The sequence below is a fragment of the Amia ocellicauda genome, chromosome 7, assembly GCF_036373705.1.
Source record: "Amia ocellicauda isolate fAmiCal2 chromosome 7, fAmiCal2.hap1, whole genome shotgun sequence".
In the NCBI taxonomy this organism is placed as follows: Eukaryota; Metazoa; Chordata; class Actinopteri; order Amiiformes; family Amiidae; genus Amia; species Amia ocellicauda.
In genome coordinates, this window is record NC_089856.1 from 38,928,320 (window position 1) to 38,942,415 (window position 14,096).

Sequence of the window (14,096 nt, forward strand, 5' to 3'; positions counted from 1 at the left end):
TCAGAGGAGGTCCGAGGTCAAGGGGCAAAGCAAGGGGTCAAGGCTTTCAAGCTTTAAACAAGGCACAAGAAGATACTGCTCAGAGTTGTAGTGTAGTACTAACAAAACTTCACAAAGTATGCAAGAGTGAGGGCTTTATATGTGAAGCAAAGCGAAGCAAAGAAAAAGTTGGGAGGTGCAAGGCGATTGAGAGCAGGTAATTGAACAATTGCACAAGGTGTTCAGGAATGTTGATTGAATAAAGAGAGCTGGGAGAACTGACTGGTATGGAAGGTTGTGCCTACACTGTGTTGGAGGAGTGCTGGACTGTAGCCATGACAACAATATAATACTAATTGCTATATTAAAATTGAATCAAATATCTATTTCAAGAAGCTAAGCAATACACATATTTCACATCACCCACACCCATGCCAATTACCAATACATTAATTATTTGTAAATTGATATAATAACAAGAATAAAACCTACAGTTAATCACTTAATCACAAATTTCCAATAAAAGCAACTTTAAAAGCGTATATTGGTAGCCATGATTTCCTCCTGAAATACACAGAATGCTTGTGATAGATAGAAAATTCAAAATCAAACACACTGATTTAATTCCACATGTAAAAATGGTTTCACGCACATAGATTTGAAACTATATAGGATAACCCTACTAGACAATATTTCAAAAATATATACCTTTCAAAGCTTGGTTTTAAAATCCTTATTCTGAAACAAAGCAAACACATTTACAAAACTTGATTTGCTTGGACATAAAATTTCATTAATATTAATATTTCTTTAATAAATAAAAGAGCTTTGTTTATGTATTTATTAACATCAAACAACATTAACATGAATTAAAGAATTGCATGATCAAATATTACCATGATGTAATTTTCTTCAAACAAAACACAAGAGATCTAACCCACCTTTGAGAGTTACTGTAGGGATTACTGCTTGAATTCCACTCAAGGTTTATTTTAGCACCTGTAGCACAGCTCCACACCCTGTAAAATATAAAAGCAGGATGTGTTGTATGTAGTCACTGACATGGAAAATGCTAGTACTAAAAGTACTTCTACTTGCCCTTTTAGCATCAGCAGAGAAGCCAATGTGTAGACTACAAGGCAGAGCAGACCTGCCCACATTTTCAAAGAATGGGGACATATTAATTGGAGGTTTATTTTCATTAAAACCAAGAATGGTTAGTACAATGAACAACTTCACAAGTATGCCAAAACCTACAGAATGCAACGGGTAAGTTAAAATGTAAAATTGCATTTTTTTTTTTTCCAATGGGTTCTGTATTTAGATGTTTAGTTGTTAATAATGTGTGCATATTCCTTCAGGATACATTTCAGAGAATTTCAGCATGCCCAGACCATGATTTTCACCATAGAGGAAATAAACAACAGTACAGATGTTCTCCCCAATGTTACCTTGGGCTACAGGATCCACAGTGTGTGTTCAAATATACTATCAACATTGAGGAGTGCTTTTAATTTAGTGAACGGCCAGGAGGAAGGAAATCTCTCTGAAAACTCCTGCACCAAACCACCTAACGTCCATGCAATTATAGGACAACCAGACTCATCTGTAACAATAGGAACTGCAACATCTCTCGGACCTTTCAATATGCCATTGGTAAGAACATATTTTTTATTTTTACAAATTATAATTAGGTATATTGATATTAAAATGATATTAAAATACAAAAAATATAGTGACATTAATTTGTAGATAATTATATTCACATTATGTCTGTGTCTTGTTACTGTTTTGTGGGTACAGATTAGTCACCTTTCTACCTGTGCGTGTCTGAGTAACAGAAGAAGATTTCCCTCATTCTTCAGAACCATCCCCAGTGACTATTACCAAAGCAGAGCCCTGGCACAGCTTGTCAGGCACTTTGGATGGACCTGGGTTGGGGCCATTAGAAGTGATAATGATTATGGCAACAGTGGGATGGCAACCTTTGTGCAAGTTGCTCAAGAGGAAGGAGTTTGTATTGAGTATTCAGAGGCCCTATCCAGAACAGATCCACTAGAGAAAATTCACAATGTTATTCAAGTTATAAAAAAATCTACATCCAAGGTAGTTGTGGGTTTCCTGGCTCAAGGAGAAATGTTAGTTTTGCTGCAGGAAATGACCCTGCAGAATGTTACTGGTTTGCAATGGATTGGCAGTGAATCTTGGATTACTGCCAGAAACCTTGCAAGTTATGAAAGTTATGAAGTTCTAGGAGGTGCAATTGGATTTGCAATTGTGAACACCAAAATAAGAGGTTTAAATGATTTTTTACTAAGTGTTCACCCATCTAATGATCCCCATAATACATTTCTGCAGGATTTTTGGGAAACAGTTTTTAGCTGTAGTCTGACAAACCATGACAAGGAAACAAAAACAATTCCTTGTACAGGGATGGAGAACTTAAGAGAAGTGAATAATCAGTACACTGATGTGTCTGAGCTCAGAATCCCTCATAATGTTTATAAAGCAGTGTATGCAGTGGCGCATGCTCTTCATGATCTTCTCAGCTGTAAATATGGGGAAGATTTCTTTATAAATAGAACCTGTTCAAACAACTTGGAAATTGCACCTTGGCAGGTAAGGATCTTATGTTCTTTAAACTACCTTAAATGTTACTGAGGTTTTATGTGCAGCTTGATAAAGTTGGAATTGTGAATATTACACCTATAAAACTGAATAATTAAAAACTGCAAACTGCATAAAGTATCCCTTTTGAACTTGAACTGAAGCTTTGACTCATCTACCACAGTCAGGGATTTGCATATTAATCTCAAATGTAATTATATGAAAAGATTTGAATGAACTCTCACCAAAGAAAAATAAACTTTATTTATAAACAATCTGTTTTCACAGGTGCTTCATTACCTGAAAAACATTAATTTCAAATCTAAAACTGGGGAACAGGTGTCTTTTGATAGCAATGGGGATCCAGCAGCAAGATATGAATTAGTTAACTGGCAACTAAATAACGACGAGAACATTGACTTTGTTGTTGTTGGACATTATGATGCATCTTTACCAAGGGAAACACGTTTTACAATGAACAACGTGAGAATTGTCTGGACAGGCAACCAGAATCAGGTACGTTTTCATCAACTTCTTTGATCTAACCCATAATGACTACTTACTATATGTTGTATTACAGCTGTGTGACTGGGTAATGTATTATCTGTGTTGGGGTGTAACGGATTACAAGTAGCAGCGTTGTATTGTCAGATTACAGAAATTGTATTTCGGTTACAGTTACTCCTGTCAGACGAGTATTCTGATTACCGATACTTTTTAAAAGAGTAAGAGATTACTGATTACTTCTAGATCATTTACATGAAAGTGTACAAGTGTAAGGGAAGTCCCTGAATCTGAAGGGGCCCACGTGAAGTACATTTGCAAAATTGTTTTTATTTTCACGTATTCAGCAAAGAGTGTGTGATTCAGCGGCATTCTACAACAAGCAGTCATAATGGAAGTTGCTAGTCAGCATCCTAGTTAGTAACACACAGTTCTACAATGTTGTTGCAAGGTAAATTACATTGCTACAATGTTGGGGCAACATTGTGTGTTAATACAGTTTTAACTCGTGGAAGTACAGGCAATTGTTAACTTTCAAAGAAAGAAAATGTATAAAATATTAAAGTGAAATACAAGATGTGCCTACCACAGGACAATGTACTGTCTGCTTACAAGAACTCAACTTCAAATCATAAAAACATTTGGAGGTAAGATTTTATTTTTTAAATCTGTGCAGCCGAAATACAATTATGCTTGACATGCAAGTAGAAAATATGCATTTTAATAAAAGTGATAATAAATACAATTTAATTATTACATATTTTTAATGAAAGGATAATAAGCTGCAGCACAGGCATAGTCTAACCAAAAACATTATTGATAGGATAACTTATTACAGCAAATACAAATTTAACTATCTAATGTTAAGATACTTAGTATAGTATAGTACTTAATAGTTCCTGTGCATCCTAGCTGGTTCTGTGTCCTTAACAATGAAAGACTTAATATAATACCAAAATAACAACATGCAACATGTTTATAGTCTAAAATAAAAACAATGTGTTTTCAGTGCCTGGTGAATTGAAACCGGTAACTGCGTTTCTCATGGATAGAACAATGTAATTAATTTAAATGCCCTTCACTATAGCAAGTTGCTTGATCCGTTTATCATCACAGATATAACAAAATAAACTGTAGTCTTTATAAGCATTTAATGCACTTACAATTTACAGAGAAGATACCTATTTCAATTCAAGAAAATGGGTTTTGCGATATCGGTGATTAACAGAAAACTGAAACCAATGCCTACATTAAAATTACGGTGATCGTGATACAACATCTTTGACCGTTATGTCTGATTTATGTCAGATTGTGAAAATGCAAAGGGTATCGAAATACAGTTTCACTTTTTTTTTTTAATGCATACACTACTACAAAATGCAAAGTATAAATATGCAAATAAAACTGATGCAAATCTTAATAACCATTTTAATTGTTTGTACTGTGGAAAAAAAATACTTTTTAAAAGTAACTCTCCCAACCCTGTGTATTATTTACCATGTACTGTGTTAATTAGGTTGATTCTTGTTTTCTTGTTTTGTTCTTTCTGCTGTACTTTGAAAATTACTGTTGCTTCTTTTACTCTTATATTAAATTAAGTAGAAGATACTTCTGATAACAACCTTACAAGTTTATCAAATTTATAAATTTGAATACTGGTATAGTCTACTTTAAATACTTAAAACATTACCTATAATTTCTAAGGTGCCAGTGTCAGTGTGCAGTGAGAGCTGTCCCCCAGGCACTCGCAAAGCTGTTCAGAAGGGAAGGCCTGTCTGCTGCTTTGACTGTGTACCATGTGCTGAAGGACAGATCAGCAACCAAACAGGTAATAAAGAAAAGGAAAATACTTAACAATAGCAGATGTTTAATGTTCAAAATGAGAAGCATCCTTAATATTTATTCTTATAGCTCTGTATATATTGTGACAAATCAAGGAGCAGGGTTATACATGGCACATATGTCAGGGCACGCCTGCTGCAGGGTCTGTACCCTATGGTAGAATACCCAGAAACCTTCAGGCAGCCATATTACCATTTAATTAATTCACCTGGTGCTACTATTTCAGTGATCCACCAGGTATATAAGGTGTGGCTGAGAGAGAGAATGAGGTGGAGGGGGGGGATCTGGAAAACAAAGCAAGTGTTTAATCTAGATTGTGTTGAGACTGATGATTTTGTAAGACTCCAATGGGAGCTGGGTTTGGGAGTTAAAAGATCTAAAAGATAATGGAGAAGACCCGCACATGTGTACAACCAAAGTGGTTTGTCACTATAAATATATATATACACGATCAGCCATAACATTTTGACCACCTGCCTATTATTGTGTTGGTCCCCCTTTTGCCGCCAAAACAGCCTTGTCCCGTCGAGGCATGGACTCCACTAGACCTCTGAAGGTGTGCTGTGGTATCTGGCACCAAGACGATAGCAGCAAATCCTTTAAGTCCTGTAAGTTGCGTGGTGGGGCCTCCATGGCCTCCATTGTTTGTCCAGCACATCCCACAGATGCTCGATTGGATTGAGAACTGGGGAATTTGGAGGCCAAGTCAACACCTTGAACTCGTGATTCATAAGACCAGGCCACCTTCTTCCATTGCTCCGTGGTCCAGTTCTGATGCTCACGTGCCCATTGTATGAGCTTTCGGCAGTGGACAGGGGTCAGCATGGGCACCCTGACTGGTCTGCGGCTACACAGCCTCATACGCAACAAACTGCGATGCACTGTGTGTTCTGACACCTTTCTATCAGAACCAGCATTAACTTTTTCAGCAAATTGAGCTACAGTAGCTCGTCTGTTGGATCGGACCACACGGGCCAGCCTTCGCTCCCCACGTGCATCAATGAGCCTTGGCCACCCATGACCCTGTCGCCGGTTCCCCCGTTTTTCCTTCCTTGGACCACTTTTGATAGGTACTGACCACTGCAGACCGGGAATACCCCACAAGAGCTGCAGTTTTGGAGATGCTCTGACCCGGTCATCTAGCCATCACAATTTGGCCCTTGTCAAAGTCGCTCAGATCCTTAGGCTTGCCTATTTTTCCTGCTTCTAACACATCAACTTTGAGGACAAAATGTTCACTTGCTGCCTAATATATCCCACCCACTGACAGGTGCCATGATGACAAGATTATCAGTGTTATTCACTTCACCTGTCAGTGGTCATAATGTTATGGCTGATCGGCGTATATATATATATATATATATACATATGTGTATATATATATATATATATATATATATATATATATATATATGTATACATATGTATATATATATATATATATATATTACAATCTTCATCAGAATCTGAAAAGTTTATTCTTCAGTTAGTTTAACTGATGAATTAGTAAAGTTTAAGGATATTTTTATTCTCATTGTTTGCTTCATTGTATAGAAAACAATGAGAAAGAAAGTCATGAAATGTTTACAGATGACAATTTTCCACCTTCACTGAATATGTGTTCAATATCACAAATGATAGATTCAAATTAACAATATTTATATAATCAAAACATTTTTGTACCAAGGCTTGTGATTCTTAATATTTTTTTCCAGATTCCATTGACTGTGCTAAGTGCCCTCTGGATTACTGGTCCAATAAAGAGAGAGACCAGTGCATATCAAAGAATGTTGAATTCTTGTCTTATGGAGAAATCATGGGAATAATGCTGATTATATTTGCTTTACTTGGAGCATTCTTAGCTGTAGTTATAGCAATAGTTTTATTTTATTTTAGAGATACACCCATTGTTAGAGCCAATAACTCTGAGCTCAGTTTCCTCCTGCTCTTCTCATTAACTCTGTGTTTCCTTTGCTCACTTACTTTCATTGGCCAGCCCTCTGAGTGGTCCTGTATGTTGCGCCACACAGCATTTGGCATCACATTTGTCCTGTGCATCTCTTGTGTTCTGGGGAAAACAATAGTGGTGTTAATGGCCTTCAGGGCTACACTGCCAGGCAATAATATTATGAAATGGTTTGGGCCCACACAGCAGAGGTTAAGCATTTTTGCTTTCACTTTCATTCAGGCCTTAATATGCACCCTGTGGTTGATTCTATCTCCCCCTTTTCCAAATCGAAATATGAAATACTATAAAGACAGAATCATTCTGGAGTGTGACCTGGGATCTGCAGGTGCATTCTGGGCTGTGTTAGGGTATATTGGATTCCTCTCTGCCATGTGCTTTGTGCTGGCTTTTCTGGCTCGAAATCTTCCTGATAACTTCAATGAGGCCAAATTCATCACATTCAGCATGCTCATATTCTGTGCAGTCTGGACAACATTTATTCCTGTTTATATCAGCTCTCCTGGGAAATTTACAGTAGCCGTAGAAATATTTGCCATTTTGTCATCAAGTTTTGGCTTGCTGTTTTGTATTTTTCTACCCAAATTTTATATTATACTACTAAAGCCTGAGATGAATACAAAGAAGCATTTAATGGGTAAAACGCCATCAAAATCCCTCTGAATTCATCTGTCTATCTATATCCATAGCAAAACTAAACTGCATTAATCAAAAACAGACACATTTAAATAATGATATTTCAACTGTGTGTTTTTAGTATTTCTTTCCAATCTATGAATTATAACAGTTTTGACAATATAATGCAAATTGCTTGATTCAAATTAAATCTCCACTTTAAGAAATTAAGCATATTCCCCATGATACACTGTCATTTGCAGTCAGAAGTAAATTGATTTGTAATTTTATAAAATAATATAACCTTATATTAGTCTTTGTAGAATCTGTACATATACAATACACCACCTACCAATTTAAACAACGCCTTAAAACAGTATCGTATCCAGTAGCCAGTGGTCTCTGTGAGTGAGAGTGTTACGCCCTGTGGTGATTAGCAGAACACTTCTGCCCCAAAAAAACATAGAAGGTTATGTGGAGTCATGAGGATATTTTATAACAAAACTACACTGGGAAAGGTAATCGCATACCCCACATGAACACTTACTGAATTATGGTTCAGTTTCAATTCAGGAGTGCAATTGTTTATTATTATTGCATTTGTATTTTTTAGTTTGTATTTTTAGCATTGCTTTCTTGTTACATCTTTCTAATTCAGTTAATCACAAGTTTTCAATAAAATCAACCTTAAGTGCACTGAAATTCTTGCTTTCATTGGTAGCCATGATTTCCTCCAGAAACACCCAGAATGTTTGTACTAAATGAACAGGTTACTACAACTGACAATCAAGCAAGCTGATCTATTAATACATATAGAAATCCTGTTTCCCAATTTCAAGTTATATTGTATTAACCTGTTGTAACACAGTGTGGGGCAGGGTTATAGAAGACAGATATATCCCTGCACATGTCTTTCATTTTTTGGCTGCTAGGCCTACAAACACAGAAAAAACAGTGATCTATTAAGACATATATAAATTCTGTTTCCCTCACTGCAATTTCAAGTTATATTGAATTAACCTATACAAATTAGACAAAATATCAGTAATATGTACATTTCTGAACTCTATATAAGAAAATTTGTTCTGAAATATGTAAACAAAATAGCTTAATTTATGTTTATGTATTTTCCTGTAGTTCAAATAAAAATATATATTAATTTTAAAGAATTAAATTATCACATGTATTCCTTATTAATTTCTTCCAACAAAACACAAGGGATCTAACCCACCTTTGAGAATTACTGTTGTGACTTGAAGCACCTTTGAGAGTTACTGTTGGGATGAGTGCTTGAAATCCACTCAAGGTTTAATTATTATTATTATTATTATTATTATTATTATTATTATTATTATGTATTTCTTGGCAGACACCCTTATCCATGGAGACATACAAAATGTACCACCTGTGACAGCTCCACACCCTGTAAAATATAAAAGCAGGACGTGCTATATGTAATCACTGACATGGAGAACATTTGAAAATGCTAGTACTAAAAGTAGTTCTGCTTGCTGTCTTTATATCAGCAGAGAAGCCAATATGTAAGTTGCAAGGCAGACCAGAACTACCTGCTTTTTCAAAGACTGGAGACATTTTAATCGGAGGTCTATTTTCATTAAAAACAGGGATGTTTAGTACAATGCACAACTTCACAACCATGCCAGAACCTACAGAATGCAAAGGGTATGTACAAATAAAACACATTTTGTTTTATATGAGCTATTATAAACATATATAATATATATAATATAAATATAGAATTATATATTATATAACTGATATAATGTACATAAAATATATTGTAAATATTATATACAAACACACATACAAATATAAACAATTTATATATACATAATATGAATTAGTGTTTTACATGTTTAGTTATTCATTATTTATGCATACTCTTTCAGCATAGATTTCAGAGATTTTCAGCTTGCCCAGACCATGATCTTCACCATAGAGGAAATAAACAACAGTACAGATATTCTCCCCAATGTTACCTTGGGCTACAGGATCCACAGTGTGTGTCCAAATATACTATCAACAGTAAGAGGTGCCTTTAATTTAGTGAACGGCCAGGAGGAAGGAGTTCTCTCTGAAAACTCCTGCACCAAACCACCTAACGTCCATGCAATTATAGGACAAGCTGCCTCATCTGTAACAATAGGAACTGCAACATCTCTTGGACCTTTCAATGTGCCATTGGTAAGAACATTTTAATGCTTTTTCCTTTTCATATCCAAATAAAAATTAGGTATACAAAATTGTATTAAAATAAATATGAAGTCACATGCATTTGTAGAATGATTGTATTTACATTATTTTTACCATTCGTTTGGTACAGATTAGTCACCTTGCTACCTGTGCATGCTTGAGCAACAGAAAACGATTTCCCTCATTCTTCAGAACCATCCCCAGTGACTATTACCAAAGCAGAGCCCTGGCACAGCTTGTCAGGCACTTTGGATGGACCTGGGTTGGGGCCATTAGTAGTGACAATGATTACGGCAACAGTGGGATGGCAACCTTTCTGCAAGTTTCTCAAGAGGAGGGTATTTGTATTGAGTATTCAGAGGCCTTTTTAAGCATTGATCCAATACACAAAATCCATAGAATTATAAAAATCATTAGAATGTCTACTGCAAAAGTAATACTAGCTTTCTTGCCTAAAGTTGAGATGTCTATGTTATTACAAGAAATGCTGCTTCAAAATGTCACTGGTGTGCAGTGGATAGGCAGTGAATCTTGGATTACTGCCAGAAACCTTGCTAATCATGACAGTTATAAAATTCTTGGTGGCGCAATTGGATTTACAAATGTGAACACCAAAATAAGAGGCTTAAATGATTTTTTACTAAGTGTTCACCCATCTAATGATCCCCATAATACATTTCTGCAGGATTTTTGGGAAACAGTTTTTAGCTGTAGTCTGACAAACCATGACAAGGAAAAAAAAACAATTCCTTGCACAGGGATGGAGAACTTAAGAGAAGTGAATAATCAGTACACTGATGTGTCTGAGCTCAGAATCCCTCATAATGTTTATAAAGCAGTGTATGCAGTGGCGCATGCTCTTCATGATCTTCTCAGCTGTAAATATGGGGAAGATCTCTTTATAAATAAAACCTGTTCAAATAACTTGGAAATTGCACCTTGGCAGGTAAGGATTTATTTTATTTTCTTATTTAAAAACATCTAATAATATTAAGCAAAAGCCTTTATTATTACTCTGTAGATTGAAAATTCTGATATGTGAATATTCAAAATTAGTCATGAACACAAAATAACATTTACATTTCAAAACACCTGCAAATCACAAACAGCATAATGTATTTGTTTTGTACTTCATTAAATATAAGCATTGACAGTCAGGGAGTTGCACACTGGTATCAAGTATATGAATAGTGAAAAAATGAAACTTGAAACAATCTGTTGTCACAGGTGCTTCATTACCTGAAAAACATTAATTTCAAAACTAAAACCGGCGAACAGGTGTCATTTGACAGCAATGGGGATCCAGCAGGAAGATATGAATTAGTCAACTGGCAACTAAATAAAGATGAGAACATTGACTTTGTTGTTGTTGGACATTATGATGCATCTTTACCAAGGGAAACACGTTTTAAAATGAACAACATGAGCATTGTCTGGACAGGCAACCAGAATCAGGTAAGTTTTCATCAACTTCCTTCTTCTAAACCAAAATGACTTCTTATTATATGTTGTTATATAAACTGTGTGACAGAGCCATGTATTATTTACCATGTTCTATGCTAGATAGATTATTAACCATGTTCTATGCAAGTACTGTTGAATTAGATTTTTTTTTTGTTCTTGTTGAAATTATACTATAATTTGTGGCTTAGTAACAGATACAAAACAGTCATTCTTTTTGTTGTTGTTGAACTGTACCTGTTACTGTAAGTTACTGTTTCCTCTTCATACTCCTACAAAGACGCACATTAAATCAAAACAGTTCTAGATAACCCTGTCATCAATACTAATAAAAGCTTATGAAATGTATATATTTGATTAGTGGTACAGTCAAACTATGAACGGTTAAAGCAATAACAGTAATGACATGCATGGCATTACCTGTAATTTCTAAGGTGCCAGTGTCAGTGTGCAGTGAGAGCTGTCCCCCAGGCACTCGCAAAGCTGTTCAGAAGGGAAGGCCTGTCTGCTGCTTTGACTGTGTACCATGTGCTGAAGGACAGATCAGCAACCAAACAGGTAATAAAAGAAAAGGAAAATACTTAACAATAGCAGATGTTTAATGTTCAAAATGAGAAGCATCCTTAATATTTATTCTTATAGCTCTGTATATATTGTGACAAATCAAGGAGCAGGGTTATACATGGCACATATGTCAGGGCAGGCCTGCTGCAGGGTCTGTACCCTATGGTAGAATACCGACCATAGAAAACTAAGTTTCTCAGAAACCTTCAGGCAGCCATATTACCATCTAATGAATTCACCTGGTGCTACTACTTCAGTGATCCACCAGGTATATAAGGTGTGGCTGAGAGAGAGAATGAGGTTCAAAGCCAGTTTGTGTTTAATCTAGATTGTGTTTAGAATGATTTTGTTAAAGACTAGTTAAGACTTCAATGGAAACTAGGTTTTGTTTTGTTTTATTTTGTTAAGTTTTAAACATACAGGCACAGTCCTGTTTTGCAACAACCTCAATGGGTCGTGACTTGTTTCTACTCTTAAAAGATCACAATGGAGAAGACCCGCACATGTGTACAGCCAAGGCAGTTTGACACTATATATATATATATATATATATATACATATACATATATATATTTCACAACCTTCATCGGAATCTGAAAAGTTTATTCTTAAATTAGTTTAACTGATGAATCAGTATAGTTTAACAATATTTTTTTTATTCTCAGAGTTTGCTTCATTGCATCGAAAACAATGAGAACGAAAGTCACATGTTTACAGATGACAATTTTCCACCTTCACTGAATATGTGTTCAATATCACAAATGATAGATTCAATTATAAATAAGAGTGAAATTAACAATATTTATATAATCAAAACATTTTTGTACCAATGACATTAAACATTAAATCAGGTTTGTGATTCTTAATATTTTTTTCCAGATTCCATTGACTGTGCTAAGTGCCCTCTGGAGTATTGGTCCAATGAAGAGAGAGACCAGTGCATATTAAAGGACATTGAATTTTTGTCTTATGGAGACATCATGGGAATACTGCTAATTATATTTGCATTACTTGGAGCATTCTTAGCTATAGTTACAGCAATAGTTTTCTTTTATTTTAGAGATACACCCATTGTTAGAGCCAGTAACTCTGAGCTCAGTTTCCTCCTGCTCTTCTCATTAACTCTGTGTTTCCTTTGCTCACTTACTTTCATTGGCCAGCCCTCTGAGTGGTCCTGTATGTTGCGCCACACAGCATTTGGCATCACATTTGTCCTGTGCATCTCTTGTGTTCTGGGGAAAACAATAGTGGTGTTAATGGCCTTCAGGGCTACACTGCCAGGCAATAATATTATGAAATGGTTTGGGCCCACACAGCAGAGGTTAAGTGTTATTGCTTTTACATTAATTCAGGCCTTAATATGTAGCCTGTGGTTGATTCTATCCCCCCCTTTTCCACATCAAAATATGAAATACTACAAAGACAGAATCATTCTGGAGTGTGACCTGGGATCTGCAGGTGCATTCTGGGCTGTGTTAGGGTATATTGGATTCCTCTCTGCCATGTGCTTTGTGCTGGCTTTCCTGGCTCGAAAACTGCCTGATAACTTCAATGAAGCCAAATTAATTACATTCAGCATGCTCATATTCTGTGCAGTCTGGACAACATTTATTCCAGCTTATATCAGTTCACCTGGAAAATTTACAGTAGCCGTAGAAATATTTGCCATTTTAGCATCAAGTTTTGGCTTGCTATTTTGTATTTTTCTACCCAAATTTTACATTATACTACTAAAACCAGAGATGAATACAAAGAAGCATTTAATGGGTAAAATGTCCTCAAAATCCATCTGAATGATTAAAATAAGAATTTTGACTCATTTGAAGCATTCCTTTGATTATTCATTTTAGAGAACTGTCTTCTAAGCAAGAGTAAACAGATTCCAATTTGTGAATATCATTCCTATGAGACTGTGGAGCTTTTTGGTCACTCATGACTAAACTAATGGCAACAATGTGTGAATTTAAAGAGGGGGGTGTGTGTATATGGTTTTGTTTAACTGAATATAATATGAAAACAAACACTTAAATGTGTTGTTTTCATTTTTTATAGCTCAACCGTTCTGTAGTATTCTCCTACATGTATCTATCTATCTATATACATAAAGAGATGGATTGAGTTTAAAGTAGCTATAGACACAGCCACAACAGTTATCTTTCAATTCGTAAGCACTGCCCAAGGGGGAGGGGTTTCTGCGCACATCTGTATGAATCCGATCGAATCATCACTCTATCAAAGCTGCCATTGGCCCCTGTGCCATCACTCAAACAGGTCCCTTCCACGTCCTGTTTGCACAGCAACTTCCTCTTTTGCCTCTTCGCTGGACTCGAGAACGTGAGCTTTC

General features: G+C 35.7%; 2 protein-coding genes across 2 annotated transcripts; both read left to right on the forward strand.

Moving 5' to 3' along the window:
• Window positions 1-1,102: 1,102 nt before the first annotated feature.
• Window positions 1,103-7,561, forward strand: LOC136754149 (extracellular calcium-sensing receptor-like). Its single transcript, XM_066710481.1, has 7 exons — window positions 1,103-1,248; window positions 1,341-1,635; window positions 1,783-2,298; window positions 2,338-2,598; window positions 2,875-3,102; window positions 4,795-4,918; window positions 6,648-7,561. Exons 1-7 carry the CDS (start codon window positions 1,103-1,105, stop codon window positions 7,559-7,561), a joined length of 2,484 nt encoding a protein of 827 aa, XP_066566578.1.
• Window positions 7,562-9,170: 1,609 nt separating this feature from the next.
• LOC136754150 (extracellular calcium-sensing receptor-like) lies at window positions 9,171-13,545 on the forward strand. Its single transcript, XM_066710482.1, has 6 exons — window positions 9,171-9,196; window positions 9,424-9,718; window positions 9,858-10,673; window positions 10,955-11,182; window positions 11,623-11,746; window positions 12,632-13,545. The coding sequence occupies exons 1-6, from the start codon at window positions 9,171-9,173 to the stop codon at window positions 13,543-13,545; spliced, it is 2,403 nt and encodes an 800-aa protein (XP_066566579.1).
• Window positions 13,546-14,096: the final 551 nt, after the last annotated feature.

Excerpts from the sequence above, each read along its gene's own strand:
- LOC136754149 (XM_066710481.1), top strand. The coding sequence starts at position 1,103 with ATGTGTAGACTACAAGGCAGAGCAGACCTGCCCACATTTTCAAAGAAT. Across the intron at positions 3,103-4,794 it reads GGACAGGCAACCAGAATCAG|GTGCCAGTGTCAGTGTGCAG; the intron begins GTACGTTTTCAT and ends ATAATTTCTAAG. Across the intron at positions 4,919-6,647 it reads ACAGATCAGCAACCAAACAG|ATTCCATTGACTGTGCTAAG; the intron begins GTAATAAAGAAA and ends ATTTTTTTCCAG.
- LOC136754150 (XM_066710482.1), top strand. The coding sequence starts at position 9,171 with ATGCCAGAACCTACAGAATGCAAAGG. Across the intron at positions 9,719-9,857 it reads GACCTTTCAATGTGCCATTG|ATTAGTCACCTTGCTACCTG; the intron begins GTAAGAACATTT and ends CGTTTGGTACAG. Across the intron at positions 11,183-11,622 it reads GGACAGGCAACCAGAATCAG|GTGCCAGTGTCAGTGTGCAG; the intron begins GTAAGTTTTCAT and ends GTAATTTCTAAG.